At 37.5% G+C, this 22,507-nt stretch overlaps 1 protein-coding gene across 1 annotated transcript in view; it reads right to left on the reverse strand.

Annotated features, from left to right (window-relative positions):
- Nucleotides 1-20,805, reverse strand: part of LOC128922569 (ribonuclease H1-like) — a 38,781-nt gene extending 17,976 nt beyond the window's left edge. Inside the window, exon 1 of the mRNA XM_054233523.1 lies at nt 20,336-20,805. Coding sequence (XP_054089498.1) covers nt 20,336-20,692 — 357 coding nt within the window. The 5' untranslated portion in view covers nt 20,693-20,805. The remainder of the gene's footprint in view (nt 1-20,335) is intronic.
- Nucleotides 20,806-22,507: the final 1,702 nt, after the last annotated feature.

Consider the following 22,507-nt stretch of genomic DNA (forward strand, 5'->3'; position numbering starts at 1 on the left):
TCTAACTCCAACTGTCTTCTCGATTACGCGACGATATTATTACGGAATATTTACATAGATTTTGTGGGGAATATCTATTCTTTAAAGCTCCACTCAATTAAAATTAAAATTTGAAATTAAAGATTTTCGTATGATTGCTTTGTACCAAAGAATTGAAACTCATTTCTGATACAGTTTTGTAGTTCACTTTTCCATGCTACCGACATACCCACCTACCTACGCTTTTATTTGCTAATCTTGGCGTAACAAACATAAACAATTTTGCATATCCAACAACTCAATGTGGCTTAGCTCAGCTCAATGCAACACTCCAGCTGCAAGCCGCTGAGGTTTCACTTTCATTCCACTGATACTGCTGATGCAATGAAAATCCCACTAACACTAAGAACTACTAAAATTCTGACTAAACCATACGAAAAAAAACAAGCTACACACACACACACACACAAATACTTTTACACAAGCACACAACGTAACCGCATGAGTAAACTATAAAAATGCCATTGATTTGCATTCATTCATGAAGCGACGGATAAGCAGGAAGTGTGCGACACACGGCAGAGCTCATAGGATCTCGGCAGTTTTAGCATATGAATGAGGTGCAGCTGAGGGTATTCAAGTGCATCTATGCATGTATGAAAGTACAGGGGTGTTAGAAATCTTGTGTCGGATCCCAGAAAATCGGGATTAATATTATGAAATTTTTGTCTTCTGCACTACGAACTTCATTAAAATATGAAAACTTCTAGTCCCGAAATGTAATTTTTACAATCCAGAAAGTTATGTTCTTTAAAATTTTAGTCTCATCCCGCAATTCAAAATCTCTAATACCGAAATTATGTTTCTTAAAAATGAAATCTCGAAAAGTCAAGATCTCAAAAATGTTGTTCTTTAAATAATTAATTCTATAACTTCTAATCCTGAAAAGTCAAGACCCTGAAATTCTGTTCTTTGAAATTTGAAAACTATAAATTCTAGTCCCGCAATTCGGCAATCCCGAAATCGTTATTCCCGAAACTCAGTGGATATTCTCAAAAATTTGAACCCCATAACTTTAAGTCCAGAATATTTGGGATTTCTAAATTCTGTTCTTTAAAATTTGAAAACAATAACTTTAGTCCCCAAAATGGGATCTCGAAGTTCTGTTCCTTAAAATTTAAAAATTATAACTTCTAGTCCCAAAAACTAGGGATCCCGAAATTCTGTTCTTTAAAATTTAAACCCTATAACGTTAAGTCCCGAAAATTTTAGGATCTCGAAATTCTGTTCTTTAAAATTTGAAAACTATAGCTTTTATTCCCGAAAATTGGGGATCTTGAAGTTCTGTTTTTTTTATTTGAAAAATATAACTTCTAGTCCCAAAATTTAAATCCCAAAATTCTCAATCGTGGATGTCGAAATTATGTTCTTGAATATGAAAGCTATAATTCTTGGTCCCGAAAATTTGAGATCCTGAAGTTTAAAAATCCCAAATTTAAGAAATTATGTTTTTTGTGTTTTAAATATAAATCTTCTTGTCGCAAAAAGTCGGGACCTCGAAACGTAAAATTGCCAGTCTCAAAATTCTGTTCTTTGAAATTTGAAAACCATAACTTCTAGCACCGAAAAGTCGGGATCCTGATATCTAGCTGCTTCCAAACTGCAAGCATCCATCAATAAGAACGTGCGCACTCAATGCACTTGTGCACAATTCGATCGTTAAGCAACACCTAAAACAATGGAGGTGAAACGACTAAAGCAACAACAACGACACAACAACAATTTATGTTACAAAGCGAAAAGAAAATGAAAAATTGCAAATTTCCCAGATGGTTCGGCTTCATTTTAATTTACTTACACGCCTACAACGAGCTACAGCTGCGCTCTAAAGAAGCCGTTTCGGTTGTTTATGTGCAAAAGGATTAATAAACCTGCAACACACACGTGCCGCATGACCAACACAAGCAACGGTATGCAAATTACAGCTACACATGTATATATACCTCAGTGTGTGTGTTTGTGTGTGTTTTCTTAACGGTGGCATTAGTGTACAAGTGTGCTGAATAAAGACATACTGGCTTACACGGCATGCGGCATGTGGCAAGCGGTGGAGTGAGCGTGTTGCAAGCCATTGTAACAGGTAAGCACCGGAAGAAATACAAATGTGTGCGGAAAAAAGAAGCGAGTAGAAGTAGAAGCAGACGAAGAAGAAGAAAAGCATAAAAACTAGATCATCTTACTTGTTTGTTAACTCACAACAAGTACTTGTCTATGGATTTGAATGCGTGCGTGAGTGTGTGTGCGTGTTTGCGTTTGGCAGCATACAACTTGCAACGCCATGCAGAAAATTGCGTTGTGCCGTGGCATTGGTGTTGGTGTTGTTGTTGCTGTGGTTGTGGCATATGCAAATTGCGTATAAATGGGCGAAAAATGCAAATCCATATTTGAAAAATTGTTTTCGGGTTTCGCTTTCGCTTTACTTCGGTCGCTTGTAGTTGCATGGAAGCGAGTGTGTGTGTTTGCGTTAAAACTCTTGAAGGCTTATGGCTTACTTTTATTCTCTATATGCGCTTGCATTTATGACAACAACAGCAATAACAACTATAACGCATATGCATTATCCTTACTACATGAGCGGATTGCAACACACACACATGCAGACACACACGCACATACAAACACACGTGTCTTTGGCAACCGTTTTTGTTCTTGCTGTATCTTTGATTTTATTTTATTTCATTCAACTCTCGATGGCATCTCGCATGTGTAAGCAGTTTGCTCCGCCGGGATTATGCATGCATAGATAATGCCGCAAACAGAGAACAAGCACGACAGCGTTTAACCCACGCTTAGGGAGCTCTGCAATATGCATGCCACATAGTACATACATACCTATGTGTGTAGGTTTACATCGGCAGCTTATCGCACATGGGGAGAGAGCAGCAAAAACATTGTCATACGAGCTAAATTGATTCCGAAATTCAATACGTTAATCGGTTTAGTCTTGCAGCAAATGTAGCATGTAATAAATATAAAGTAATGTCTTTAACGGATTTTGAAACGCTATGCTTTAAGGAGGTGCAAATATTTTATATTGAAATGAGATTGCGGTTTTAGAATTTTTGCGTAAAGTGGGTTGAATGGTTGCTACTTGTATATTATTATATATATGTATACCCCTAAATGTATGCTAAATAATTTAAAAATTCAATTTACATGCTTTTGATAATAGTGTCGCGAAAAATTCGTACTAGAAGCAAATTTCAAAACAGTTTTGAACTCATAAAAGAAATACGGTTTAAGAAAAGGCATTTCTCCATGTAATGCTATACACAAATCATTCTGAATAAGTCTTCGAGTCTCTAATGTGAGTTCGAGTTGCAAAATGCATGCAAATCCGTTCCGTTCAACAACAAAATAAACCGTTAGCCACAACAGAAATCAGCTCAGTTGCCGGAAGAAGACAAACTTAATTACACTTTTTGTTGCTTTTCAATTTAGATACTTTTTCTGACCATTACTTGCATAGCCTCTGAGCTATTGTATCTAAAGACTAAGCATAAAGGATAATAGGATTGCTTAGTGCAATCCTTTTCGCATCGATTAAAAATACAGAGAATACAGTGTGGCCCATGGCAACACCTACGACTGCACGTGCTCTCTTAATGACATGCAAGTGTGTGCACCCTGTAGGAAATTTAGAGCAAAAAAATAATAATAAAATAAAATAAAATAAAATAAAATAAAATAAAATAAAATAAAATAAAATAAAATAAAATAAAATAAAATAAAATAAAATAAAATAAAATAAAATAAAATAAAATAAAATAAAATAAAATAAAATAAAATAAAATAAAATAAAATAAAATAAAATAAAATAAAATAAAATAAAATAAAATAAAATAAAATAAAATAAAATAAAATAAAATAAAATAAAATAAAATAAAATAAAATAAAATAAAATAAAATAAAATAAAATAATATAAAATAAAGTAAAATAAAATAAAATAAAATAAAATAAAATAAAATAAAATAAAATAAAATAAAATAAAATAAAATAAAATAAAGTAAAATAAAATAAAATAAAATAAAATAAAGTAAAATAAAATAAAATAAAATAAAATAAAATAAAATAAAATAAAATAAAATAAAATAAAATAAAATAAAATAAAATAAAATAAAATAAAATAAAATAAAATAAAATGAAATGAAATGAAATGAAATGAAATAAAATAAATTAAAATAAAATAAGATAAAATAAAATAAAATGAAATGAAATGAAATAAAATAAATTAAAATAAAATAAAATAAAATGAAATGAAATAAAATGAAATGAAATAAAATAAATTAAAATAAAATAAAATAAAATGAAATGAAATAAAATAAAATAAAATAAAATAAAATAAAATAAAATAAAATAAAATAAAATAAAATAAAATAAAATAAAATAGATCAGAATAATACACAAATATAACGACATAATTAGCAGATGGTTTATTTGCATGCCTCTAAACACTTTTTTATTTTTAAGAATTGGCAACGTTTCTCCAAATTCATACATTTTCACAAAGCTTTTCTACAGGGCATATATACATACGAAAAAATAAATACAGAAACAAATTGTATTGTAGCTTGCATTGCAATGATTTCTCGCTTAACTTCATGCGCTTTTGTCCCCCACAAGTTGTGCATTCTTAACAGAATTTGCATTTAAGATTTGAATTTAAATGCGTTCGTTCGTTGCTAGTTTTTGTTGTTGTTTGTTGCATTTTCCATGCTTTTTATCTTAAATCTTCACGCTAGTGGCACGACAGCTAGTGTTGTTGTTGTTGCCATAGTATATTTGCTTTTAATTATTCATTTGTTGTGCAGCGACCTACACAGCACACCGCGCCCTCTGCTCCGTTATTGTTATCCTAATCCCAACACTTTGTGCCGCTTATGTTTTATGCATTTATGTTTACCGAACGACCTGGACACCCTGTGCCGTTGCCGCACTAATCACTGATGACATTTACTTACAGGTTTTTGCTCTGTTGTTGTTGTTGGTAGTGGGATTAACATGGTTTCCCTCCTTTATGACCCATTTTTGCAAAACATTGTGTTATTTTCCATTTCACTTCCATTCAACGATTAATTCCATTCATTCCCCTTGCTTCTGTCATTCATACAACCGTTATTTTTGTACATGCTTGCGAACCGCACAGTTGTAGTTGTACTCGTATATATTTTGCATATCCTCCCATTCATGCTGTGGCTTCTGCTGGCTAAATGCGCTTGTTGTTGTTGTTGGCTGTGCTATTGCAGCGCGCCGCCGTTAGGTGTTAATGAATGCAAATCTAAGCCACACCTTCTTCGAATTTAATTGACACAAAAATTAAATTCTTAAACGTCGCACTCTAAGCAAGCAAGCAAGCAAGCAAGCAGGCGCGGGCATACCGACGGACGGACGCTCATAAGATTAATTCCCTTCGGTTCCCTACCATTTGGCGCGTGTGCAAAGTGTCTCTTGAATGTTTTGCTGTTGTTGTGCCCGTTTCGTATCCGTCGACGGCGGTGTGTTGTTGCCGCTCGCTTCATGCATATGCAATTCGCAATCCTTCATTCATTCGTCTTCGACATTTGTGCTCGGGCGTTTGCCTTTATTAATTTAAGCTGATTGCTATTTGGGTTAAGCACTCCTTTGGCTACAACACTAACCGCATTTGCTGCAACACCGTTGCTGAATGCGATTGTCGCTGCGTAAATGGTGCGAAAACTCACACCCGTGTTGCTATTCAAATGAGTTCATCTGGATTTGCGACACCTTTGTAACAACTTCGAGAACTCTTCCTCGCACACACACACACCCAGCCACAAATGTGGTAAGTAACGTGTCGACAAGTTGGAAAACTGCAAGTAACTGTGACTTGCAGAGTGATTTGCTTGCAATCTGTGCGTACAGCCGATTGGAATATTCATGAATGATCGCAAACTCATTGAAATCTTCGAATTAAAATTAATCCAAATACAAAAGCTTTTTGTTTAGAAATTGGCAAATTCTGAATTTTCTTTGACCATGGTTTTTTTAGGTTAGGTACATAGTATTGCATACTAAGTATTCGGAGAATCGTCATTCATTCATTAACTATTAGAAATTGTTTGAAAAAAAATATAAAAATTGTACAACTTAGTAATACTTTCTTTAAGATACATTCCATTGTGAAATATTGAAAAAGAACTTCCTTATACTGAGAGAAGACCCGTGAAAAGTGGATCGACACACATTTTAAAGCTGCTTTCGACAGCACGAAAAGGAGCTGCCTTTACGCCGCGATGTCTGAATTTGGTATCCCCGCAAAACTAATACGGCTGTGTAAGCTGACATTGAGCAACACCAAACGCTCCGTCATGATTGGGAAGGACCTCTCCGAGTCGTTCGATACCAAACGAGATTTCAGACAAGGTGACTCACTATCGTGTGACTTCTTTAACTTGATGCCGCTGCGGCAGCGGCTACGCTGGCTAGGTCATGTTGTCCGAATGGACGAAAACACTCCAGCTCTGAAGGAATCCGAAGAAGGGGAAGTCCTCCACTCCGTTGGAGGGACTAGGTGGAGAGCGACCTGGTTACACTTGGAATCTCCAACTGGCACCGAACTGCCCTAGGAAAGGGAGGAGTGGCGCGCTCTCATCGATTCGGCTATAACCGGCTAAACAGTTCAACGCCAATTACATACATACATACATACATACTGAGTACCCTTAATTCTTATTCATATATATATGAGTTGAGCTTCCTTGGGTTTCTATCAGAAATAGTGGGTCTATACTTAGGCTCATAGACAACATAATATGTAGCCCTGTCAATAATTGAGAATAATTAATCAGACCCGAGCTAAACTCTATCTCAGCATGGATGCATAGTATGCAGAGTTGGTCTCGTACTCACAAATCTAAAAGAATACTATTTTTCTCGAAGATCAAGGGAAGATTGCAGAAAGCACAATTTTGCAATTTGTCGTTTTTCTTTTCTTATAATAATTAAAGAGTTAGGGATATCTCCAGACCCGTTCCTGGTTTATTGAAAAGAAGAAAAAAAAAGAAAAACTAATTTTTGTACTGAAAGTTATGTTTCATAAAAACTGCAGGAACCAATGAGTTTATTTAAGGATTAAAAATTTTTCATCACACTTCCCTCTATGCATTTGTGCATGTATTTGCTCAAGCAGACATAATCCCCTGATAAGCCGCATTTAAGTAAAGTAGGCGTAAATGTAAACGATTAAAGGACATAAATTGTTGACGGACAGTTGGAAAAAGAATTGCAAAAAATTTCAAGATTATTAAATTGTTGTTTCGGTAATATTCATCATCTCATGAACTGTAGTCCAAACAGTTGTGGTTAACTGCTAAGTTCCTAAACCCACTACTTTATCCGATACACATCGCAACCTCGAAACTATATTTACTACTGACAATCGCCTTTAACAATCCGTCTTCACTACAATCAATCAGAAAATACATACCAATTTCCTCACCAACTATTTGTGCGTATTTCGAGCTGCAATACAGAGTTGCACAGACTGATGTTGACAACAAATTGCTTGCAATTCCCCTATTGCGACATGTAATTGACTGTGCGCATACTAAGTGGCAACCCCGAGACCGGACGATGTGCCCTTCTGGCCAAGCGACAGCCATTTAACATTTTATCAATTCCGATTCAGTCGCCCATTCAACCATCCAGCCATTTACTCAAGCCACCACCGCCACCTCTCATTAATTCCTTTGGCGAGCGCACAAAGTGTCTGTGTCAAATCGATTGCATCGTCGTTGGCATTTATTTTGCGATTTTGTTTCAATTTCGTTTGAAATATTTCGTTACATTCGCTGATTAAGTTCGTGTCTGAAAATCTAAATCTAAAATTCACAATCTTATTTATACAGACGGGCGACAAGCGAATTCTATTACCGCACTTTGTCGAAGATGGATTCTCAGGTAATGGTGTTTCGGTACTATAGTTTGTTTCCGTTTTGAAATTATATAGCTGTATGAATATGTAGATAACGCTACATAGTTGCCACACAGCAAGTATTTGTACAGTTAAATTGGAGAATTAACAAATGAAATAATGTCACGATTTAAACGCGTCAATATTTTTGGCTGTAAGGTTTCACGGATATAGAGAGTGATCAGTAGTAGTGAAGGGTTCACGGATATAGATAGTGATCAGTAGTGCTTTTGACTTTAAGAATCATCCTTAATCAATCCAAGGTACTCACTATACTTCAAACTCCTTGGATCGCGGTATGATTATCTATTTTTGTACTACGGATGCTTAGACTTTGTTCGATATAAATTTTTAAGAGTTATAGTCCGGCAATGATTTGAAAAACTTAAAACCGCGAGACTTTCACAAAAGAGATTCACAATAGACCTAGATCAACTACGAATCCTAGGATAAGTTCATAACAGATCTAGAATGGGTTCTAGTAGATCTAATAGTAAATATCGACAATATATTCTATAGAAGTCTTGAAAAGAATATCGCGTCACTAGGCTTCGTTCCTGGCTACTACATCTTTCGAACTACTAATTCTGCTCTTACTAGCTGTTCGACAGGACTAAACTATATCTTCATATAAAGATTAGTTCCTACAAGTTTTTTTCCATAATTTTAGGGACTTCTTGTCCTTGTTAGTTTTGATTTCTTTTAAGACATAAATATTTTATTCTGAAGACATGTTCCAATCACGATGGAGATCGAGCGTAAGCTTTTCACCTTTACTAATCAATAAAGGAGCCCAGGATTCTATCTAGCGGCAGTAGCATATCTGAAACTATTAGTATTAGTATACAACAAGCTTACCACGAAAAATAGATCTATGTATCTACCCAATAGTAGTCGCCTAAACCCCACACATATATTTAGTTGCCAGTGCTGCCACATTACGCACTAATAAATTGGAAATTATCAATTTATGAAAACATATTGGCAGAACTGCACAAAAAATGCGTACATGCTGGGAAGTACGATTATATGCGAGTTTATAGGTCAACGCGCATATCCATCTTATCGCGTTTTCATGCTTCGTGGTTAAACTATTTTAATGCCATAACTTGCCACTTGAATGTAGCAAACTTTGTTTTATCCATAAAATAGCACAAAAACTTCACTTATGTATTACAACTTGTTGGCGGTACTTGTGTAACGGCACTTCCCATGAGATATGAAACTCGAATTACATACCGACACCGATACATACACATACACAGTGAAGCACATTCATCATGCGCCAACCAGCGCTTATTTCAGTGCATATCAGTTGCCAAACTTGCCACACATCTGCTCGCAAGAAACTTTTCTGCCCCTCCCACCCACATTTCAGAGCGATTTGTAAGACATTTCCTTGCATTTCGCTTGTATTCGTCTAGTCATTGCTACACTTCACTCCCCTTCGGCTGACATTAGTTTCATTCACTGACTAACCGACTGGGCGACACGAGTCAATCGACTGACTGTCGCACGCGCACACTGACAACTGAATTGGTCGACCGCATATTGCGTATCTGCCACAGTTGCGCGTCGCGTAAGTCTTGCGAATGCAACCTGTGATAATTTCCAGGTACTCGAAGAAGACAGCTTTCACATTTCACATTTCCTCTTTCAGCTTTCTTTTTGCGTGATTTCTCTGCGATTGACTGCAACGCGTTGCACGCTTCATTTACAATGCTAGTTGGGAAATCGTGATGCGCTCAGGAATCAATTTCGAAATTCAGGACATGTTGCAACTTTGTGATTTTGCGAAAGTCAAACGATAATTCAACGTTGTCCCCGGATGACGACGACTTTCACCACGAAAGCACGAAAGTTGGGTGATTGGCGACGACTGAACGACGAGTTAGTTTGGGAGTGGAGAGTCTCATGCAATGCAGGATGCTATTACACAGAGATGGAGTTGTGCGCGCATAAAAGTATGCTTTATTGTGTGGTCGGTCTGATATTGTGCAGTGTTTTTCTGCGGCATTACAGCGTTTGTCAATATTATGCGTAAAATTCTGCAAAAAATATTGTATGTGTTATTTAAGGTCTCATAGTTTACCACGTTTGATTAGGTTAGGTTTGTTGAAAGAACAATATGAAGTGTCTTCAGGAAAGATTTAAGGTAAGGTTTATTACCCAAACTGTGTTCCAGTATATCAGGACTCTGAGTTTTATAAAAACAAAGATCGTAAAGAATTATAGAAAGGTTAGAGTTTCATCGAACGGTTCTTTTTTGAATTTAATCTATTTATTGATGTATGACTATAAGAATGCATGCGAATTCAAATATATATAATTTAATGTTTTGAAGTCTGCTCTTTCAAGACAAGGCGAAGATGAAAGCATGCTTGTTTTCTTAAGAAAGGTAGGAATACCAATCATAGCTTAGAAATTTCATGTTCATATTTATATTCGTTAATTAATTTATAATCTCCGTTATGATGCTATAAAACACTGACGACCTCAGTGGTCATTCGTAAATAGGTAAACACATCTATGACAAGATAACTCTTTATATTTTTACTGCACTACCAACAGGAGCTGTGCAAAGCTTTCCCTTCCCAAAGCTCAACTTTCACTATGCAACAAACGCCAGTGAAGCGGAAAGCATACTCTCTCATATTAATTTCCTTGGAAAGCACTTGAGTAAGTTTTCAAAAGATTATGCAAACTGTTCTTCAAATGGAAACATAAATTAATTCATAATAGTGACAACAACAACAACGTAAACGCCGTCACGGCATAACAACACGTAGCAGCATACAACAACAACAAACATCTCTGTCAACAATTTCAGTTGTCAGTAAAAGAGAAACGCAACTTTAACCGAGAACTAACACAGCGAAAACAAGCAAACAGTTAGAATGGACACACAAAACATGGCAGGACATGACAGCCGAGAACGAAGTGCCAGTAAAAAAAAAAAAAATAACGAAAATGAAAATAAAGTGTAAAATACAAAATGAAAGTGGCAAAGAGTAGAGGGAAAAAGTAGGGGGAAAGAGAGGGAGAAAAAAAGTTTGCTTTGCTGAAAAAATACGCGCACAAAAATGACCGCACAATTTACTCACAGTTTTTTTCCGTTCGAACGTTATAACTGAAACCGTTACGCTCCTCCTTTTCGCAGCGTTGCACGTTTTCATTATTTTCTAACACTGCGTTATGGATAGTCTTTTGTGTGTGTTATTTGCTACTATTGTGGTACTTTCTGAGTACTAACGGTTATGTGCATATCGCATAACCCGCAAAAGTTTTCATTGTGAGAAATTAAAGAAAAAAAAACACAGTACGTTAAAGTAACTTAAAGAACTGCATTAAAGTTGGTAGAAATCTCTAACAAAAGAAAAAACAAGAGAGGATCTTAAGCATACTTTACGAAGACATGCAAATAGTTTAAATCTTATAGAACCCTTTTTGGCGTAGTCAGAACCCGTACGATCTAGACCCGAAAATTTTTATGCTGTGAAATGTGGTTGACCTTTGGTAGCAAAAATACCTCAGATTGAGGTTACAGCCACTCCGAAGTAAAGTCAACTCGACATTCTCACGACGATCAGGCCAACGTAACAGACCTAAATCCAGTTTATTATCTAGCCAAGAACTGCTTTCAGCTTTCTTCATTCCTTTTTGTGAGTATTTTAGATTTTTCTAATTTTTCTCTAAGAATTTCCACTGGCTAAAGTGGCATCATGTCACCAAAATTTTTAAAATATTCGTATTAACATTTTTTGAGAACGCGTTCTGTGGATAAGAAGCCCAAGTGTTTACATTTGCAGTACTTACCGACAGTGAGTGCGATTTTCTTGAAGATAATCGCGCGAAGCAAAAAAAAAACAATTTTTTTCTAATTTCTTTATCACTTCATCAGCAGCATGCCACAAATACTATTTGGGACGACTGAAGCGAAAGTAAAAATATTTTGCCGCCACCCGCTGTTGCGGCTAATTTGTAAACAACTACTTACACGTAACGACCAACAACAGCAATAACAATTATAAATAAAAGGATTACACTGCAGGCGTGAAGAATTAAAATATCCGACAGCGATGAGGCATAGCGATAAAAACGGCGTTGGCGACTGGAGAGCAGGAGAGCGCGCCAGTGGAAAGACTGCGTTTTGCGAAAAATCGCCACCAACGCTGCTGAAAAACTTTGCTGTCAGTCAATCATTTTAATTAAGTAATTTTTTTGCCGCCTGACTATTCAGCCCGGCGCACGGCAGTGAAAGTTTTCCCAGTTGCCGCGCGGCGCGGCGCTGACCAACCCGGCGAAGTTAAAGAGCGCATATTTGTTGGCGGGTAAACCACAAACCAGCGCTCAACACCCGTTGCGCTGCTTCCGGTTGCGTTGGAAAACGGAAACGGAAGCGGATGTTAAACCTTTCACGCCACAGCTAACCGCAACGTCACAAGAACACTTTCGCCCAACGAAAGCGCGGCTTCTCCTCCGCTGAGGCAGCCAAAAAGTAGCGCTCCGCATATTAAACTTCATTCGCTGCTACCTCGGTTAGTGGGTCAAATTGCCGCAAGACATAGTACTATTGTATGCCGCTGAATGAGTTTGTATGAACGAGTCTGTATATCGGCGCGTTTGTGTAATTGCGGTTAATTATAGCGCCGCTTTGGGCGGAAAGCGTGACATGCTGTTTATATTCATAGCAGGCGCGCCTGGAGCGTCGTCGGGACAACGCCGCGGTTCAGTAGTCCAGCGCATGCCAGATTGTCGCATCTTAACTATTTCACTGGCTGCTCACCCGCGTGTCTGCCGCTGCTCGGGCACTGGCTAAATTTCACTGTTAATTGCGGAGATTTGCGCATAGTTTCTGACGGAGATTACGCGGTGTTTAACGAGCTCGTAAACCGTCGTCGAATAAAAGTTGCTAAAAAGTTTTACGCGCTCCCGCTCCTCACCGCACCGCACCCACACACACACGCACTCATGCTCTCCTGTGCCATTTCGCTTATTTAATTATAATTGTTATTGTTTTTGCTTTCACTGTTGTTTTTTTCTTTGTTCTTCGCGCATATCTTTGATGGCTTTGCATTTTGTGTTTGCACTTTGCAAAAGTACATAAGTACTTTCGGCAGTTTTTCCAACTAGTTGGTGGTGTTGTTGTTGTTGGCGTGTTTGTGTGTGAGTTGGATAATTAATTAAATTTTTATGGCATCCGGGATATGTGCTAAGCGTCGTCGAATGGCTATGAAATCTGTTTACGCCATGTGGCAACATGAGATTGCAGAACTTTGATTAGAATGTGATATACTTAGTAGCTGGTAATTAAGTGTTGAGTAACGCTAAAATAGAACAGTAAAAAGTTCCAGTAGTCAAAATAATGCCGCATAAACTTTATTGTAACTGTGGGAGAATAATCAATATTTAAAGACTGCGAGAGCACTTGCCACCATGAGGTTTTTATACAAATGAGTTTCTTTCTAAAGTTCTACCCAAATTATTTCGAATAAGACTGCTAATTAGGAATAAATTATGTTTCGAAGAAATTTTTAGAAATCTTTGAAAGGGCTCGAAGACTTTTAAACACTTTAAAATCTTTTGGGAGTCAAATCAAAGTGAATTCAGAAGATGGTAATTTAAAAACTGAAGTCTCTTCATTAATAAGGACCTAGTACAAAATGACTCAATCACAGGTGAATAAGTAGGAAACTTGTGGAGACAGCAAAGAAATGTGAAAGCTGTGTGCTTAATGAAAGCTTTTATTCCGTTTTATTATAAACATATATCAAAGCGTCATAAGTCGGTAAGAGAGTGTAAATACTAGGTGGCGCTAGTATCATTATATTTGTGGGTTTATATAGAAACACGCGAAAAATTCATAAATTAGGCATATTGCGAAAATAAATGGAGTTTTAAGACTTATTCGAATTAAATTGGTTGACTAAAATGTTAATGTTGCCATTGAGAGCATTATCTTATTATTGGTTTAGATCCACTACGGTCCACAGAGTGAGCCGAGAACAGTAAGATTTGCAAAAGCAGAGTCATTTTTCAATTGATGCGGATTTTCTTATACAGAAAATAAAATCACAAACCCAAAAAAAAATTTTAGTTCTTTTACCCTCAGAAATCTCACCATTTAATAGAATTTTACTTTAAAGTTGGCTGACTACAATAAAGAATAATTATGTGTTTTCAAAATCGTATTGTGAAGGTCAAAGCTCGTCTGACAAATGATTTAAGGCACATTATATATTGGGTGGTGTAATACAAAATCGGGACCATCAAATCATCTATTATACGGGGACTCAGGTAACGTTCCTTCAGTACTCAAAAGAAATCGGAATACCTACAAACCCATACTTCCAAATTTGGCAAGTACAAAAGTACGCTTGTCTGTATGTAAACGAGCGTAAGAGCAGTGACAAAAGCGCGTGTTCTAGAAGTGTGCGTCATTTATTATTTGCAAGTGTTCCTAGTAAGTGGATTTTAATTAACTCATAACTTGGAGCGACGCGCCACGTGTAATACTAAGTAAGCAGAGGTGAGTCTCCTGCTACACACACACAAGCATAACTGTGCCTGAGGTCGCCACACGCCACATATGTACTTACATTCCATTCCTTCCCCCATTCCACCGCCGTTCCACATGTGACGCGGCGACTTTCCGTCGTTGTGGTCATTAAGCAGTGCGCCACGAACGGCCCTCACGCGTTGCAATGAAACACAGCATTCGCTGGATGACAAATGCCCATAGAGACAAATGGACGAGCGTGGAGTTGACCGGCGAGCACATAGAAAGTAATTCAAACTAATTTTCGACTGCCAACACCAAAACCAACAGCACAAACACGACGGCAATGAATTGTTTAGCAGGCAATGTGCATTTGGTCGCGTTTGGCCAGGACTCGCCTTCGTTGCAAGTGGTCGGCATTGCGCTCACACTTGTTGCTCGGTAGCTGGCTCTGCATGAGTTATGAGTTGTGCGTCCGCTCAAGCGATTTGAGACAATTAAATTGAAATTTATGATTTATTTTCGCACTGAAATCTGCAAATTGAATTGGTGATTAATGTCGGACTTTAATGTCGCAGCAGGCGGTGCGCGGCGCCCAATTTGCGCCTGTCAATTACATATTGCATTAATTAATATTTGCATTCTTCGAAACGAAACTGTAATGAATTGGAAAAAATCTCTATTTTTTGTGCTCGTGATTAATTGAAGAGCGATGTGCTAGGAGAAGAGAGTTTAAAGGATGAGGGATTTTCCAGGAGAACCCAGATTATGTTTGGCGATTTAATGATAACAGACCTTGGCTTAATAGAAAAGAAATCGTAAAATAAAATAAATATTAATGCACGCAACAAAGTCGACTTCGGATCATTGTATCCTCACCATTTCTCTTCATTTAAAAATATAAATTTTTGTTCTTTAGAAGAAATTAAATTGTTAAAAGCCAATTTAAGCCAATGCGATTACCTGCCAACATATCCACCCTTTAGCAATATGGTATATTGGTTTTTGAAACGAAACTCAAAGGCATGAGCGCTCTTTCGTAAAAACTGCTTCTCATGCTCTTCAACACTGTGTACAAGCTTAATTGCGACGCACGGGAGCAGTCTCACCTCAGGTTTTTGCGCTTATTAAGTAATTATCTAACAGAGTTGCCAGCTATAAAATATCTATAATATTTGTACGTTCAGAAAAAGTGAACCCTATAATGGGCGATTAAGTGAGAGTGCCGAGGATGCAGTCAAAACACTTTCAAAAATGATTTAAGGTCCCAATATTTAAAATTTTTTGGACCGAAGAGTTTTCAGCATTCAACTTACAATCATATATTTCTTCAACCAACGAGAACCAAGTGATAAAACTGAGTTTGGGTTAGTGGACTAGAACGAATCTTACAATTCATCACGAAAGTTGGTCTTTCAGTCCATATTGATGATATTTTATCTAAACGACTTGAAAGAATTATGTTATGGAATGGAATAATTCAAATTTCTCATCAATGACTTTGCAAACCCAAAATAATGTCTTCATTTGAAGATATATTGCTGAAGAGATTCTAACCTCACATTTAAAGCTTAACCATTTGGAAACACTCGAGGTAACTCAAATATGATAATGATAAGACTCGTCCGCACCACGAAATAATATGAGCAAAAAATGAACCTTTTAAGGCAATTCAAGATTTTTATTAAAAAAACTTGCTTTCCAAGTATACATATTTTGGGCGCAACGGAAGAGAAAATATTTTGCTTAATAAATTTACGAACTCCTCAACAGCATTATAGACCAAAAAATAATTTTTTATCATCGTCATGGCAACACTACGACACGCATCTTACAAAGGAGCAACCGAAGACGTTGCGAGGAGGCGTCAAAGTGCACGCAAAGCTAATTAAATTTTAAAAATTCAATCATTACGAAAACACGCCAAAGAAAATGAGCAGCAGCGCTGTGTTATGGAGCTGCAAACGAGAGCTCTTTTGTGGGTGCGGTAGGGTGATGCTCAGGTGTGTGTGTGTGCGACATGTCGAGAACATGATGCTGCGGGAAGTTTTAATACTCTTTAACCCTTTCGTGTGCCGCAAACTAAGTGGTGAAATCTGCAGGTTCATTAATGCTATTTATATGGCAAAGGTATGTCATATATGGAGTTGCATGAGGTTAAAGTTGGCAACAGAGGTTTGAATTTGAGTTTTCAGAGGTAAACCGGAGTCACTTTTTTATATTCTGGTATTGTCGCTCACAATATTATTTTATGTTGGAGTTGACGGAACCGAAACTTCTCATGTCCTTAAAGCGAAGAACCTACGAAAATGCATTGTGACTAAATATTTGATAAAACTCTTTACTCGACGCAGATGAAATTTCCATTATTGCCTCCGCTCATTAGATACCCCATGAATGCATGAGTTGAAAGCACACGACTCATTGCACTTTTGTTGCGCAGCGCAGCTCGGAGCTGCAGTTTCACACCGAATACATTTCGAAGCCACTGCACTGAGAGGTGGCAGTCACAACGTGACATGGAGCAGTGGCAGGGCAGTGAGTGATTCCATTTCCCGCATTTCCCTTTAAACGCTGACTTAATTAAGTAAAGTAGTAAATTGCGGTTATACCCAGGAGGCGCGGGGCATGGCTGGTGTGGCTGCTTGCTCCGTGCTAGCGCTAGTGAACTGAGCTTTTTGGCTGTCTGTCAGTCTGTCAGTCGGTTAGTCTGTCTATCGTTGCGGTCGCTTTTGAAGGTTGCACATTTGCCGTTGGCTGTTTATTTCGCCAGCAAGCGCCGACACTTTTCCACTCTTGCGTAACAGCAGCGTGGTATGTATGTGTGTGTTGGTGTATATTTTGGGTGCTCTTGAATTTTGCACGAGCAACGCGTAATGGCATTAATTAATGCGTTTCACTCTTCACTTGCAGCGCAATCACTGTGCCTCTGTGTGCCTGTGGGTGTGTGTGTATCAGTAGAGCTGCTCGTGTTTATATGAGCGCAGTTGCACACATTGTCGGCTGCAGTACAACGGTAATTTCTTTAAACTTCTTTTAATGTCATAGAGCATATGTGTGGGAGTAGCTCAAGTGAGATTAAATTTTTGGGCTAATTAGTTCCGAAATTGTGAAAAGTTGAGTTAATGAACAACTTTTTAAGTTCGCTGTCAGTTATTACTGTTTGTCTTGAGGAGCAACTTTTCATACGCCACTGTAAAACAACAATTCCGACGGTATTAAATAAATAAATGTGCGAAGAGCTGTTATGATGGCAGCAGTAGCAATACAGATTCATTGTTATCTTTAGCTTTTTTAACTAATGACAGATAGGAGATATATTTTAAGAAAGCTGGGCTTAAGCTCAATTTAATTCTAGAAATCTAGGATGTCTGTCTTATATTAGAAGGAGTTATATTCTATCGGTTCTCTTTCTATTGCGAATTCTGGACATTGGAGACCACTTCGCATTTGAAAGCTCTACATGTGGATCAAAAGCTCGACAAAAGTCTCAATATCGAGGTCCGTGGTAGTAGACCTATAAACCTAGGACAACTTGGGTCATAAAGAACTATCTTTGATTCTCTCTTTATTAAGCATTCTCGACATCATGGACCCTGTGAATAAAAAGCTCGACGAATGCTCTATTAAAATTAAATTGAAAAGCTCGAAAAACTCTTAAATGTAAATCAAATCATATAATGGTCGACTTGAGTCACTGGTTCTGGCTCGTTGCGTACTTTGGACATCATAAACCACTTAGAACTTGAAAGCTCTACATGTGGATAAAAGCTCGATGAAAATTAAGATAATTAATTGAATAACAAAGCAGGCTAATTCAATAACGGAACATAAATCATATTCCGAAATATATATGAACACTGGCAACTCTGTCAAAAATGGTTTTATTTTTTACTATTTTGTAAACAGTACGTCAGAGTGCACCACACAACAATGAGTCACAATAACCGCACTTGTCATTCCAGCTGATTAACAGCAGTGTCCAAGCAAATGCATGGCAACTCAATATTATTCCGATTGCAACAATATCGGGTTTTGTTCGCAAGCTGCCACAAAATGCATGCAAAATGGCTCCGAGTCAAAGTCAAAAATACACACACAGAGTCTCTTGAGCATTCAACAGTGCATATGAGTAGCCGACAGTTCAAATATTTACTCACAAATAGGCACATTACTATTTGCATACTCACACACACACACACACACACGTTTGCACGAGTATTTGTGTTGTGTGGTGAGCAGTCGTGTGGCATTGTTGCGCAAACATCAGCAAATAAAAGCATGTGTGAGTGTGTCAATTGATACTGCAGTAATCAAGCCTGGGTAATGATTAAATGTGGCACTGCTGTTCAATGTCGGCATCGGTTTAACTTCGTATGCCTCATACTGTCGCTGTTGAGCTGTCGAAGTTGTGTGAAGAGCTTTGTAAACTTGATGGCAAAAAGAATTTACTCTCTCTCTCTCCTATGCCAGCTCTAATAGCTTCTACTTTTTGTGCGTTTTTCTCTGCTGTTTTTCATGCAAATCCAAAATGTGTTCCTATGCTCCTTGTTGCTTTACACCCGAGAGATTTCAGGGAATTTGTTTTGCGTTTTGTTGAATTGTGGTTGCCACTTTGTATTACTTTGTTTGCCAAATATCCCGCAGCTATATATGCAGTTGTTGTTGTTAGTGCATGGAGGACTTGGCTATTGCCAAATACCGTTACATTTGCTATTTGCATACAATTTGTGCCTATAGTGAACTGCTGGCATGTATGGGCGCACTCAATTTGTTCATTGATAAAGAATGCTAAAATCTCAATGCAACTCAACTCTTGGACGGCTACACAACTGAAGGTCTCCAGAGATTTTTAAATGTGTGATACATTGATTTCTGAATAATATGTGCTTTGCTCAACACTTAAAAAGAATTATTAGAATTTTGCTTCAGTGATCGCTTTAATTGTATACCAAATATGTAGGAAGAATTAAGAGAAATTATGAAGCGAAAGTGATCCAAAATATAAGTGATTAGTGATTAAAGCTTAGTAAAAGCATTATCACTGAAGTTAAAAATTCACTTTATTTAGAAAATAAATTATTTAATGCTCCAAAATCTGAGCTCATACAAATTCTTGATATCAGGTTATTTTCTACGGCTCAGCCTAACCTAAAAATCCATTTCAATTTACCATAGCAAGCCAAGAGATCCCTGTCATACATTGAAATGGTATTAGTTTCTTTGGAAATATGTGAAAATCAATGAAGATTATGAATACATATATATTCTTAATATTTTCTTAAATTTAATCAGTGTCTGACTGCCACATCGAAGTAAACTTCTCTTATTTAATGAGAGAAAAATATCTTGTAACACTGTAGGTAGGTAGGTAGGTAGGAGTGCAGCCATATAATTATATGGCCCAATTAGCACTAGATGTGCCATTTTGATGCACTATTCGTAGACCTTATAATTTACTGTTATCCCGTTCCATTTTTCCGTTCAAACCACTTTGTGTTTTCGATGAAGCTACTTACGTCCGATATGCTTCTTTTAGTGGACATCCATTCAAGGCTTGATGCCTGATGGCTTCCAAGTGTCCTCCACAGAGAAAGCGGAATATTGTTACCTTATTCCCCTCTAGTTCACAGCCTCGACAAATGTTATTATAGGGTTTGCCCATTTTCATAGCATGTTCTCCAAATGGCCAATAACCCGTTAGAGTAGCTGTAAGTCTGAAAATACTTTTCCTGGACCTATTTAATAATACCCCAGATCTAGTCTTATCATATTTTGGACATATCTGTTTAGTTATTTTATATTTTGTTGTATTCTTTCCTAGCGGGCATGGTATTGGCACAGCTTCGGATTGGTCTAGAACGGCTCCTGCTTTTGCCAACTCGTCTGCCTTTTCGTTACCGAAGATGTTCCTATGGCCGGGAACCCAGACCAAGTCTAATTGTACTTTGTCTTTCAGAGTGCTCAATGCCTTCTTGCAGTTATGGACTACGCTGGAGTTAGTCAGTGGCGTCGACAAGGCTTGGAGCGCCGCCTGACTATCTGTATAAATTATTGCTTTTTGTATCCTCTGGTAGTTAGCCAATAGAGCTTCACAGGCCTTCTCTATGCCCAGTACTTCCGCTTGGAAGTTGCTAGCCAAGTTCGGTAGACGGAAGGAGCGAGAAAAGTTAAGATCATCGGAGTATACACCTGTGCCTACTCCGCATTTGGAGTCCATTTTGGACCCGTCGGTATAGACTGATATAGTATTTTCCTTCCTTATTAGGTGTGTAATACCGTACTCCGGAAAAAAATTTTGAACCTACTAACAGCGTGCTTAAACCGCTATCAACGTTCGTCTGTCTACTGTATGCAACTGATGTCGAAACCCGTCGTTATGTTCTCTACAATACTTACTCTCTCTATTAAATTCCATTGCTTGACTGTGGTATAGCTACCATTAGGAAGAATATATACAAAAACACCGGGCTATTGTTGATCGAATTCAACTACTCCTGAGTAGGAAACTTTGTGACAAAACGCAATATTATCTAATGAGAAATAGCTCTAAGTCTCGTACGATTAAAATCAATTTCGAGAATAAAACTGTAATTACTCGTATAGGATATCTCATTACTAAATAATTGCCATATATTCGGTATACCACACGAGCTGACATTAAGCGCTCAATTTACATGCCGTTTCAAGCAAGGAAAGAAGTGAGTAAAAAAATCTCCAACCGGAAATTTAGACCATGCACTTTACATTTCCCACATCCGCGCAAACGATTCGAGCAAATTTACCTTCGCGCTTATACATAATTGCATAGACAAACAGAGAGGAAACGCCGCTTGTATGGTGCTGACATCTAACGGCCTTATGCAAGTGCATAAAGGACCACAAAGGACACGCAAATCTTTCAAATCTTTAATCAAACAACAAATGACACAATCGCTGCACTTCCGCCAAGGCTAAACAAAAGCGCCGAATAGCAAAGTAATTTCAATTCAAAAGGGTGGCGAACCGGCAACTAAACACACACACACATACGCGTAGTGGCAGAGCAACAGTAGAGGGGTGGCGAGAGCATGAACAGTCTTTCTGACGCAGCTGAAGCGCACAATTAGAATGCATGTTTGTATGTATTTATGTAAGTGTGTGTCGGTGTGTTGGTGAGCAAGCGCACTTCTCATTTCCATTTCCACAGGATATGCAATATAATTATTTCCATATATTGTACAAGCATAATGCGCGCTGATTGAGCTGAGTGTTACACCACGTTGTTGTTGTTGTTGCCAACGAAGCGCCTCGCTAGTGAATAAAAAGTATTGTTGTTGTTCATGACGCGACATCACATACATATGTAGCTTGTAGCCACATCTGCTTTGTTGATTCCTGCGCTAGGAAACGTTGCGTTTGAAAATCGCTCGTTCGCGCTGTGAGAGGGGTGAAACGGCACCCTTGTGAGTGTATTTATAAATACATAGCAGGTATAGCATTTAGTTTAGAAGCCGGCTGTGCCGATAAATTCATAACGTTCGTTAGACTTGTTTGCGCTCTTCAATTAAAGCGTTCGGCGCAGTTGGGAAGACGTTACTAGAACGTAATTGCTTTTGGATGAAACGCGTATTTCCATATTGTAGTGAGGCGTTAGGGTAGCTATATTAGGCAGACGATGTCATATGTTGAATAAATATGTATTTTAGGTACATACACATGTGAAGGCAAGAGTTCGAAAATAGTGATATTGCTGAATACAAGCACCATGGTAAGGTTGTTTTTAGCAAAAATATATTTCAAAATTTCAAAGTCCACCATAAAAAGTCTGAAAATCATATGAAATGGAATGTGCCGAATAATCTTACATATTAGGGACGTAAACCCGTTTCATCAGATACCATCACTCAGAAAATGGCATTCTTCGGGATAACTAATAGGAGCTTTCTTTGATGAGGAGCTCAAGAATATATGTAGATATCCGTGGTAGAAAAATTTCGCATCACTCTTAATAACACTTTTCATAAAATGGTTCGATTTCATCAAAAATATACAT

The sequence above is a fragment of the Zeugodacus cucurbitae genome, chromosome 6 (genome assembly GCF_028554725.1).
Source record: "Zeugodacus cucurbitae isolate PBARC_wt_2022May chromosome 6, idZeuCucr1.2, whole genome shotgun sequence".
Lineage (NCBI taxonomy): Eukaryota > Metazoa > Arthropoda > Insecta > Diptera > Tephritidae > Zeugodacus > Zeugodacus cucurbitae.